At 41.4% G+C, this 12438-nt stretch overlaps 1 protein-coding gene across 1 annotated transcript; it reads right to left on the bottom strand.

Annotated features, from left to right (window-relative positions):
• Positions 1-4934: 4934 nt before the first annotated feature.
• Positions 4935-5525, bottom strand: LOC100768881 (keratin-associated protein 4-1). Its single transcript, XM_027428181.1, has one exon. The coding sequence runs from the start codon at positions 5523-5525 to the stop codon at positions 4935-4937; it is 591 nt and encodes a 196-aa protein (XP_027283982.1).
• Positions 5526-12438: the final 6913 nt, after the last annotated feature.

Genomic DNA, 12438 nt, shown 5'->3' with positions numbered 1-12438 from the left:
TTCAGAGAGGAAGCGTTTTTTGCCATTTAAGGTTGGTTCCAGTCCTTGAAACTGTTCGTATCTGCTCTTTAGCAGTGAGTGCACTAACCCTTTATGGGGGGTGGGGGTGGTGACAAGGTTATTTATGTCCTCTGGGAAAGTCTTAGTGAAAAATAAAGAAATATTCTGAAAAAAAAAAAAAGAAAGAAAACAGCCAAAGCATAGCAAGCCCATTTCTAACCTCAATGAATCAGAAACAAACGAGGAAAAGAGGGCATTAACAGATGTGCAGAAGCAATCACAGTCTCAGCAAAAGGACCAAGTCAAGAAGAAAGTTTCGGCATGCTGCCTTGAGTCTCATTTTTTTTTTTTTAAGAGTACCCTTCAAAATCAAAATGACATACAAAAACTAATGGGATACCGAGAAAGCAGTCATAAGAGAAAAAAAGCAATAAATGTCTACATTAAAAAGTAAAAAGAATATGATATATGCTACATCAACAAAAGGAATGGAGCTTGGATGCCCCTGGCTATGCTGCAGACACTATGCAAGACCACGCTATGCTACTCGTTCCTTCTGACTTGGAGGACAGTCTCTCCTCCCACAAACCAGTGGGAGTCTTTGTTCTGTATACTTTCCCAGGAATGACTAACGAGATATTTTAATATACGTGATATACATAGTAAAATTATTACCACAATAAACTAACATTCATTGTATCACAGGAATATGTAACAGATCAGAACAAGACCAAGTGTGGTAGACAAAGGAGATTAGGAAGTTTTGTACTCTGGGAACACGTTGGTTGGCCTGAGGGTCGTGGTCAGGAATGAAATTCAGCAAGATGATCCATGGTAGAGCAGATTATAGCAGGTGGTCTGGCAATAGACAGGACAGCTGCAACTAGGTTTACAGCATCTGGGAGGACAACTAGACACAGAGAAGCTGGACATACAACTGCTGGGGTGACAACAGTTGAGACAGCAGGGGCTGGACACACAACAGCTGGGTCTGCAGCCACTAGACACACAGCATTTTGGGTGATAACAGCTGAACACACAACAGCCAGGCCTACAGCAAGTGGACACACAGCAGCTAGACTGGCAGCAAGTGGTCCTGTAGCAGCTGGGTTGAGAGCAGCTGGGCCAGCAGCAGGTGGTCCTACAGCAGCTGGGCTGGCAGCAGCTGGGCTGGCAGCAGCCTTGGCCACAGCCCTGTTCAGAGCAGATAGAGCCACAAAAGGAGTTGACCTTGATGCTGGAGGTTGGAGGTTTGGCATGGGTGTCTAAGAGAGTGGGTTTTCTGAATTTGGAAGGCTCTTTTAATCTTTTATTCCCTGTCAAGAGATATCCTTATTATTATTATGGATGATGTTAACAGATACGTTATGGAATCAGGTAATTATATACATTTTCTTTCAAATTTGATGCTTCCAAATCAACTTCTGTCCCTTCCTTGTGTGCATCAAATAATTTTAAATCTGCAGCTTTCTCTCCCAGGTGTCAGTGTGGAACCAACGATTTGTGAGTGGCTGTCATATATTCCTTCCTCACCCATGGTTCAATCTAGCTAGGCATATACTGTAAGATCCATGCTACAGAACACATGGCAAATGGGAAGGCAACTGCAGAAATGAATAGAAGTGAAATAATTCCTGTTGTAGAATGATGGAACAGGTTTTCAAAAAGGAAGAACATGACTCTAGGAGTGTGCTTGGAGTTAGGGAGTTGGGAAAGAGAGTTCAACACAATATATGTTGGCAAATTTCCCTCTAGTGTTAGCTTGTTGGATAGGGTGGGATCAGCCTATGAATTAAAGGTGCATGAATCAAAGCTCATCATTCTGAAATAACCAGCCAATGTGGAACATTGAGTAGTACAACACTGGCAACCTGTGTAGGGGAAATGTTGGCCACGCCCACTTGGAGGATGGCACAGGTGACACAGACCACACACACTTGGGCGTGGTCAGAGTGACATAGCAAGACTTTAAATATGAGGGTCACACACATGCGGCTCTCTCTGATCCCTGACCTGCTTGGCTGGACAAGACTGACTCCATCTTGTGAGTACTTTCCTATTAAACATCTGCTCATCAAACTTGCTCTGACTTCATTGAGATCCGCATTTAATTGTGTTTTATAATAAACCTGTATTTAAAAAAAGTCCAAGTTATTCTGGGAAATGCTTAGGAAAAGCAATGACCTTCTCTGCCAATCCCATACCTATTCAAGTCCACCATTAAGAATATGTTCTAAATTCAAATATGTCTGATGTCCCCACTTCTCAAGAAGATAAAATAGGAGTTAGACTGACAATCAGCTTTGTCCGTCACAGACAAATGCTGACAGTTATGTGTTTGGTTACAAGTCCTGATAATTAAGCGTCTCAGAAGCACAAACCCAACAGCCTTTCTAGCCTCAACTCCCTACTGCCCTGGCCACAAGCCATGTGGCTCCCCATTCTTAGTGGTTTTTCACTGAGATCTGCCCTTCAGCTCTAAATGCTGGCATCGCTGCCTACCACATCACTAACTCTACCTTTTGATCCTCCACCTTTGCTATCACTGAAAGAAGGATGTTTCCCCCATTCGAGAATGCCTCAAGTGTTTTACTGGTCCTTCCCTTAAGATAACTTTAGTCTTTTGACTCTTTGTTTTGATCAAGTATCTGTTTTCTGGTAGATTTGGCTTCAGACAGACCAAGTAAAGCCAAGTAAAGACACGACTTTGAGGGGTATTTTGTTTGTTCCCCTGGATCAAGCCCACCCAAGTTTTAACAGATTTTTGCAGGATATAAGACTATCCCAAAAGTACACACGGAGAGCACAACTTTCAAATGCAACCTCAGTACTTTGTTCTTGCAACTTTTACAATTTTATTATATTATATTTATTTTTCTGTGTGCACATTAGTGTAGGAGGGATGTGCACACATGTCACTGTCTGTGTATGGGGGTCAGAGGACCATTTATGGGAGTCAGTTTTCTTCTTCTTCCCTTCCACTACATGGGTCCCAGGTTTGGCAGCAAGCACATTTATCCCTTGAGCCATCCTGCTGATCCATTCATGCAACTTTTTCCTTCCCTGATATTTAAACTCTTGCCTCAACCCCTCCTAGAGTTATTATTGGTCCCCATGCACTCCCCTTCTGACTGAAAGCTTTCTCATCAGCTCATGATTTATTTTAGCACAGTGTCATTAATGTGAAGGCAACTGGGGAGTGAGCAGCACAGTCCCTGATCTTTTGCCTCATTTTACTCCTTTCATTTTAACAATGTAAACAATCCCCAGCTGCCCCTCCTGCCTCCTCCTCCTCCTGCCCCTCTCTTCATCCCTTCCTGCTTTTTCTTTCTCTTTTCATCCTGAGTTTGTGACTTGTCTACTTCCCTAGCATTTACTAGCTTTTCACTCCCTTTATTTACAAAAAAAAAAAAAATTAAAGCCTTCCGCATTGCCCTTCTCTGAAACAGAAGTTTTCCCCAATATATCCTATCTATTTTGGTCCTTCCTTTTATTCCTGAGCCTTTGCTTCAAAGACTAGACTGTGAGTTTCTTGTTGGAAACTACTGGTCTTTGAGTGTCTAATCTTCAGAGTTCGATGGTCCTATGAGACTGCCAATCATCTTATTATTATAGAAAAGGAAAATTATTGCTAATTAAATAAGGTATGATGTTATTTTTAAAATTCAGTCCCTTTTGCAATATGGATAGTAGACTCTATGTGAAAAATCAGTTTTCTTTTCTGCTTTTGAGTTGGCATAAAATTGCATATATTTCTGAGGTACTATATGATGTTTTATGTGCACATGCATGGCACACTGTTTAAGTCTGAGTTAATATATGTACTTCCTCAAATATATATAACTTCTTGCTAATGAAAATAGTCAATGTGCTTTGTTCTAGGTGTTTTGAAATGTAAACTACTGTCTAAAGCAATTTTCCTACACAATTGAACACTATAAGTATTTTATTTTTAAGGTTTTATTTATCTATTTATTTTATGTATGTGGTGGTTTGCTTGCATGTTTGTCAGTGTGCCATGTGCCTGTGGAGGCCACTAGAGAGTGCTGGATCATCTATTGGGCTGCCATGTGGGTTGTGGGACTCAAACCCAGGTCCTCTGGAAGAGTGGCCAGAGTTCTTTCTAACTGAGTCATCTCTCCAGTGCTAGAACAATCCTTTTAACCATTTGCTTTACAACATGCTAACCAGGTATTCCTTCTTGTGTCCCTCTATTCTCCCCAGAATCACAGAGCAACTTTTCTACTCTCAGCTTCTATGAGATCATATGTTTAGAGTCCACATTTGAGTGACGTCACATCGTGCATTTTCTGTCTGTATCTGGCTGATTTCACTTAACATCTTCCAGCTCTAGCCGTGTTGTCACAAACTACAAGACTCCACCTGCTTTATGAGTCAACAGCATTCCATTATGTACAAGGCGTATTATTTACCACTCATCAGTTGATGGACACAGGCTAGTTCTGCTTCCCAGCCAATGTGAATAATGCTGCAGTAAATGTGGGACTGCACATACCTCTAACACACTAGCAAAACTAGTTTTCTTCTTGGTCATAGTAACCCAAATATCTTTTCACCTTGGAAGGAATAATACTAGAAAAATAAACTGTTAATTCTCTTAAAATAAATGAAAAAGGATACATATATTTCTAGCATAAGGCCATTTTTATTGAAGAATGGTTAACACAGAATGGTGAAGTTCAAGGAAGTTGGAGAGTTGAGGGGTGTGTCTAGCTAGCTGCACCATGCATCTGAGACATGCATGTAGGGGAGAGATCCTTGGGAAATATGGGCAGTACTTAATGTAGGACTCTCTTCTACCAGTTTCTTAATGTTGGTCAGGACAAGCAAGGAAGGAATCATTTAATATATGGATGAGAAGTTCAGCCCACTGTGATTAGGGCTGCCTCAGGGTTGATAATCAGACAGGAAATTCAACAAGAGGGGCGACAGCAAGTTGTACGGCAGCAAGTAGTCTGACAGCAGACTGGCTGGCAGCAGCTGGACACTCCACAGCTGGGGCGGCAGGTGGTCTGGCAGCACACTGGGCGGCAGCAGCTGGACACTCCACAGCTGGGGCGGCAGGTGGTCTGGCAGCACACTGGGCGGCAGCAGCTGGACACTCCACAGCTGGGGCGGCAGGTGGTCTGGCAGCAGATTGGGCGACAGCAGCTGGACACTCCACAGCTGGGGCGGCAGGTGGTCTGGCAGCACACTGGGCGGCAGCAGCTGGACACTCCACAGCTGGGGCGGCAGGTGGTCTGGCAGCACACTGGGCGGCAGCAGCTGGACACTCCACAGCTGGGGCGGCAGGTGGTCTGGCAGCAGATTGGGCGACAGCAGCTGGACACTCCACAGCTGGGGCGGCAGGTGGTCTGGCAGCACACTGGGCGGCAGCAGCTGGACACTCCACAGCTGGGGCGGCAGGTGGTCTGACAGCAACTGGGCTGGCAGCAGCTCTCCTGGCAGGGACTTTGATCACAGCCCTGCTCAGAGCAGACAGAGCCACAACAGGAGTTGACCATGGTGTCAGAGGTGGAGGTTCTGATTGGGTTTGGAAGAGAGTGAGTTTCTCAAATATGTGAGTGCCCTATTCCCTGTCCTCTTTTATACCCTGATGCTGTTACCAGGTTAAGGGTCATTTCCTTGTTATTGCTTCTCTTAGTATATAAACAGTTACTAAATTAGTTAATTGTGGAAGACTCTATGCAAATTTAGATGGAATGCATTCTGTTCTTTCTCAGGGTCAGGGATTATCATTCAGTCTTTCCTCCTGAGTCATCTCTTCTGTTTCCTTATGTGTATCATCAAATTTCAAAAATTCCTATTCTGACTCAGCCAATGGATAATCATGAGATGACATAGGATATAAAATCCAACATTCCATGTGTCATCATGAAGCCTCATACCAGTCCCATAGTGGGTCTGTGTCTCTTCTATCTTAGAGACTCTTGAAAAGTAAACTGTGAACATATAGAAGAAAGTTTAAAATGTTGATGTTTGGATTAAGATTATGTAAGGGTAAAATGAATTTGTGACATGGGCATGAGACCATCCTATGCTGATCTTTCTCAAGAAGGGAATTTGGAACGTCAGCAAATGCAGGAAGGGACAGAGGAATGCCTGAGATGTTCTCAGTTTCTAGAGAATAGTTAGGGTAAATGATGTTCACATATTTCAGATGTTTTTAGGAAGACAAATAACATTGTTACGCTTTATACAACCTTGAAGATGCTAGACTGTGAACCAGGCTTCTCTGCTGAACTGTAAACTCGTAACTCTGTATTATTGTATTGTATTGTATTGTATTGCTTGCATTATTGTTACTTTGTATTATTACAAAGTAGCTGTAATAATAAAAATGAGAGTATTTGTGCAAATTGTATCCAAATCCTTGGCTGCCTTGAGCCTCTAGTTTCTCTATTCAGTTCTTTGGGCATCTCTTGGTAGTGTTGTTTAATTTCACTGTATCAGGGTGGAAGAAGAGCTGCACATTATTCCTACTACTGAGATCTTTGTTGTAGTGTGACATCATGTATAAACTGCATATATATATATATTATATATATATATATATATATATATATATATGAAAACTACGGAAATGCAATTGGTTAAGCACAAGATGGGATAGATGGTCGAAAAATAGATACTGCATCTAAGTTGATAGTGATTCTATTCAAATTTTCTATATCTTTATTCTTCACCTTAAATGATCACTTCTAAAATCCTTTATGAAAGTCTGAGTCTAGGTTGTCATTTTATCATTTTCCCATGATAGTTACTTTGAACAAAGGCCAAGTGCTTATATAAATGGGACAGCTGGCCTTTTGGAGATGTAAAAATGTACTTCAAGGAAGTCATTATCAAGGTCAAAGCAGCTACATTTGTATGACTTGATCTAAATGAATCAAATGCCATGGTCACTTATTTCCTTGGAGAGAACCAGCCCTCTCTATGAAAAAGAAGAAAAGTGATATGGTGAATTATCTCTTCCACTTTTTGTGTAATAATTCCTTTTATTAATATATAAATATTCATCTGCCATCGAATTCTCTTTGAGTTTGTCTTGGCTTGTACAGACATGTGTACATACATGAAAAAATTTAAGACTTATTATTTCAATCTATCTACTATGATATGGATGTTATATGCAAATTGTTTTCTTTGTCCATGTGACAGCAAACCTTAACTTTTCTCCAAATAAATTGATGGTCAGATAGGCTTAATGACCACAAATATTTATGATACTAAGAGAGTATGTATTTATTGAGACACAGTCACTCTATCACACATGATTCTTTAAAAAGTCCAAGGCATGCCAAGGATGGTAATGACAACAAACTTAGTCAATAAAGTCACAAGAAACCTCTGGTCATCTGTCAGAATGTGACAGTAATAGATAGAGAATTTACTGCTTATGTGTTTTAAAGTTTAAATAGTTGCTTACAAAAGTTAATTCTTAGTCCAGGTATGGTGGAACATTCCTATGTTAGCACTTAAGAAGTGGAAGCGAGGAAGATCAGGAGTTCAAGGCCAGCCTCAGCTAAGTAGACAGTTTAAGGCTAGCCTAGGATACACCAGACAGTGTCTCTATGAACAAAAACAGAATAAAATAAAAAGAGCTTCTTAATGACCAGACCAATTGAGTGATAGACATAGTGATGGCTCAGTATGAGCACAGGTGTACTGGAAAAAACATAAGGCTGGCATGTTGGCAACATAATAGCTACCCAGGATTGATGCGCCCCCACAATTGGGTGACGGCTGGATGACAGTAAGCAGTCTAACAACAGGTGTTCTGTGAATATCAAGGGTGACACAGAATTACTAGCAGAGGCTTTGGCCATACACAGTCCTATTCAAAGTAGGTGAAGCTACATGGAGCTACTACCATGGAGTCCTGGGTGGAGGTTCTGTATAGCTCTCCTGGGCCATAAGGTTGTTCACTATGGAGGTTTGCATTCTGCTAATAAGCTAGCATTATTATGTTTGTAATTGTCTTCTGACTATGCCCTTTCCAGACTTTCTGGTCTTGTCATACTGTCTGTGCAATTATATTTGCTTTTTAAAGGGATGTTTGCATGATTTTCATTGAACCAGCTCCTCATACCCAGATGGATGCAGCCCTTTTAAATTGCAGTGTCCTTTCATCTAGGGCCTCTTGCCCTTTTTGGTGTGTCTCATTGCTGTAGTGAGCATAGAATGTGTTGTTCCTCTTCCTCCAACCATTTAACTCGCTGTCCTTGAATGAGACAGGGAGCCATAAACCTCTCCAGTTTGGATGATATTTAAAGTAGGTGCAATCATGGACACATCATACACAGAAGTCAGACTCAGTGTATAATAGCAAAATGACTGGTACAAAAACTCTGTACTGTACAGTTGTAAATCATGAAGAAATTAAGCAACAAGACTGGTGGAAGGCATATTGTTTCAAATTTAGCATTCAAAATAAAAGCATTCATTTCATTTCTTTTCCATACTGATTTTCTATTCACCTGTCCTATTACAAATTTACAATTAGTGCAACTTCCCAAGCTAATAAACCTTAACTTCTCCTGTATTCTATGCTGGGAAACAGTACATGGAAGAACTAATAGAGAAGCCCCACCATTAATGCTCCCACGGCAAACCTATTCCCTAAGCTTTGCTGAGGACAGCGTGCTGACATTGAACCATGCTTTAATTTTCTTTCTACATTATCTGAAAGACCACTGAGAGAGGCCCTCTGCTTCACCCTGGCTTTACTCTTTATTGTCCGTTGATCAGCCTAACACATGTTGGTCAGCTCCATGATCTGAGCCCTGAGAAAGTAGTGATCAGCTTTTGTCGCAATGGAACTTTAAAAATGGGCTGCATTTGACTGTCTAGAATAATCTGTTTCAGAGTCTTTTCAGTATATATGCATCTGCCAAATTCCTAGACTTTCCAAATCGTTTGTTTTCCTGCCTCTTTTTTCCTATTTTAAATTCATATTATTTTTGTACTCTGTGGTATTTTTTTTGCTTTATCTATTCACAGCAGTTCATTCATAAAGACTTACTTTAACTTTTAAAGTTTATTAAATTTAAACTTTTTATGTGTATGTATGTGTGCATATTATGTTTTGAATGTCCCCAGTTCCACCATTCCCCTATACTTTTACCCCTCTCTTCTCACTCTGCCCTCTTCCCTCCCTCCTCCCCTCCCACTAGTCCCCTTTGTTCCCTTAGACTATCTCAGGTCATGATTGATGACTATATAAAGTTTAGAAACCACAAAATAGAGAAAGCACATATTTTTTTTTCTGAAACTGACTTAAATTGCTTGATATGATTGTCTACAGTTAAATCCATTTTTTTGGCAAATGACATAGCTTCATATTCTTTTACAGCTGAAAATAATTCCATTGTGTACTTAGTCCAATTTTTCTCCATAGGGAATGGGCTCCCAAAGTCCATTTGTGCTCTAGGGATAAAGATGGGCTCTGCTGTTAGAGGACCCATAGACTGTCTTGGAGTCCTAGCTGGTACCCACATTCAGAAGGTTTGGTTTGGTCCAATGCTATTTCCCCAGCTTTATGACTAGGATCTCCATTCTATCAGTAGGTCAGGTCCACTGTTTCTGCAGGTCTCTCCATCCCCGTCTTGGCTCCTTTAGTCAACCCTCCTCCCTCTCCACAACTGAATTACAGTAGTATGGTTCAGTGCTTGGCTGTGGGTGTCTGTTTCTGCTTCAAACAGCAACTGGATGAAGACTCTCCTTCCTCGCCATGCCCCCGGGCTCCAATTTGGTCAGGGGTTCTTGTCCTCATCCCCTTCTTCGAAGGATTATGCAATATTCTCTTGGGGTCCTCCTTGTTTCCTAGCTCCTCTGGCAGTGTGGAATGTAGGCAAGTGATCCTTTGCTCTATGTCTAAAAATAAAAACTGAGTGAGTACATACCCTGTTTGTCTTTTTGTGATCTGGTTACCTCACTGAGGATGGTTTCTTCTAGTTCCACCCATGCATCCATCAAGATCCCATGTTTTTTTTTTCTGCTGAGTAGCACTCCACTGTGTAAATATACCACATTTTCTCTATTCTTCAGATGAGGGGCATCTAGGTTGTTTTCAGGTTCTGGCTATTACAAATAATGCTGCTATGAACATAGTTGAACATAGCTATGGTTGGTTCTCAGCTGCTGAGAACAGTCCTGCATGAACCCTGATGTGTAAGTATCTCTGTGGCACATGGACTTGATGTTCTGAATGTAAATACTGGGGTCACATGACAGGTCTCCTTAGCTGAATTTATGTTAATCGGTTTATTGCAGTCTTGGAAATCTAATCATTCTCATCTTAATGATGGAGGAACAATTTTGTATGTGTCCAGTAAATGGTAGAAAAGATCTAGTGCCCCAAACCATATACTCCAGGTCAAAAGCACTGTAAAAAAGAAATGTTTTCTACAAATAGATCTATAACACTTATAAAGAGAGCTGAGAACAGATATGTGTTTTGCTTGCTATCCTGCAGTGTTTAACTAGACTGTCTAAATGACTGACTGTGAAGATAACCTGGTGGATTCACCAGTAGGTATACAAATGGGGACTATGCCTCCTCATCTCTCAGAATCCCTTGGTTGTCAATAGTTCCCCAGTAAATGACAGGGCTATGAGTTCCTCCCCCTCTCATGGGTGACTTTTAGGAAGGTCAACTTTTGTGCACCTAGTGCCAGTATGTCCAACTGCTGTTCATGGTTGTCATGGCTGTGTCACTGAGCAAATGAAAATTAGTAAATCAGAGAAACAGATTTGTATGGGGTGAAGTAGGAGTGGTAGGGAAATAGAGGAGGGTAAGGGGAGATTGACCAGAATGCATAGTGTATATATAAAACTGTGACAGAACAAAATATACTAACAAAAAATAAGGAAATAGATATGTGTTTTCAGTTGCATCTACAGTTAAATTTTAACTCCGTTCTTTTCATTTATTAACTATTTCTCAAGTTCCAGGGAATAGTCTTCCAATTCTATTATAAGTGACTCAGTGTTTCATCTGCTTTCTCATTCTTTCAAATAAAAATATAAAATCAACCTTGCAAGTCTAGTGTCAGAAACTGGCATTGGCTCTTTGACTTTATTAGTGAACTGTGACATCACTGTGCAGGAGCCTCACCTTTCCAGGACTCCCTCAATAAAGAGGATGGTGTTATAACTAAAAAACAAACAAACAGAAATGATGAAAAGCAGCCATGCCATTCAACAGGGCTCACATAGGAGGTTTAGTTGGAGAGGAGAGAGAAAAGGGGCAGAAAAGAGGGTAGAGATGGGGGCAGAGAGGAGAGCAAGGGGGACAGAGAAGGGGAGGGCAGAGACCAGTCCCTGTGGACAACAATAGCGGAAGAGAGAGACAGGAGGTGGGCAAGGCCCACCTTTTATAAAGGAACATAGCAAATGCTTTTAGTGCTTTTAGTGGCTGCAGCTGAGGACATAGCCTGTAAGGACCCTAAGGGCAGGCCAGTAGAGATGCCTGAACACTAACAGATGGTGTATCTCACAATAAAGTGGCAATCTCCTCTTCCTGTAACTCCAGTTAAACATGAGAAACAACTCTGCATTTCAGCCCCTATTAAAATATATTAGTATGAGCAAGTCAAAACAATACTTAAAAGATCTTGTTGATCTTCTTTGCCTTTGTCCAAACACACAATAAAGTCCTCTTCTTTTTCCTCCAAACAACTTCAAATGACCACCCTTGCAGCTAGCTTATTGCATATGGTGAGCTAGCCGGGATGGCGTAGGAGAGTTCACCCTGGTGCTGAGGATAAAGAACAGCTGGTAGACTGACCAATTCTACAACCACCCAGGCCCAGAACCAGGGTATGAGTTGGCTCACCCTACCATCCACACCATCTATGAACTGTTGGAGTGTATGAAGGGGCCAGTGCTGCAGAATCTCCATGACACAGGACAACAACAAGATATTCAAGAGGAGTTTCAGTGAGGGCCCAGTATCTATAGTGTAGCAGAAACCAGAGGCCTTGAACCAGACCGATGACCCATTACAATTAACATCTGCAAGTAAAGATATATGGAGTAATGGGGATCCTGTGTGATTTCCTGTGTCACACCACAGCTCCACAATGAGATTTTTCTTTTCTTTTAAATTTTATCTTGTTTTATCTTGGCAGGGGTGGTTGCAGGGGCAGAGGGCAGTTGGGAAGGGATGGAGAGATGAGTGGGATTGGGATACATGATGAGAAATCTACAAAGAACAAATAAAAAAGTTAAATAAGAAGTTCCAACATAAACTGGATGTAAGCAGCTCTCATGAATCCTCAAGGGTTCCAGCGCCTGATTGGGCCTGCTGAGACACTCAGCCTCATGGACTGAACAGCTACTGAATTCTGAGAGGCAGCTGTTGTTGGACCACCTGGACCACATCATATAAGCCAATCTAATAAACTCCCCTTG

This window comes from Cricetulus griseus, chromosome 7 (genome assembly GCF_003668045.3).
Source record: "Cricetulus griseus strain 17A/GY chromosome 7, alternate assembly CriGri-PICRH-1.0, whole genome shotgun sequence".
NCBI lineage: Eukaryota > Metazoa > Chordata > Mammalia > Rodentia > Cricetidae > Cricetulus > Cricetulus griseus.
Note: the sequence above shows the minus strand (reverse complement) of the source record. Positions and strands in the feature narration are given on the sequence as shown.

Bases quoted from the DNA above. Each gene is read 5' to 3' on its own strand.
- LOC100768881 (XM_027428181.1), bottom strand. From the start codon at position 5,525: ATGGTCAACTCCTGTTGTGGCTCTGTCTGCTCTGAGCAGGGCTGTGAT.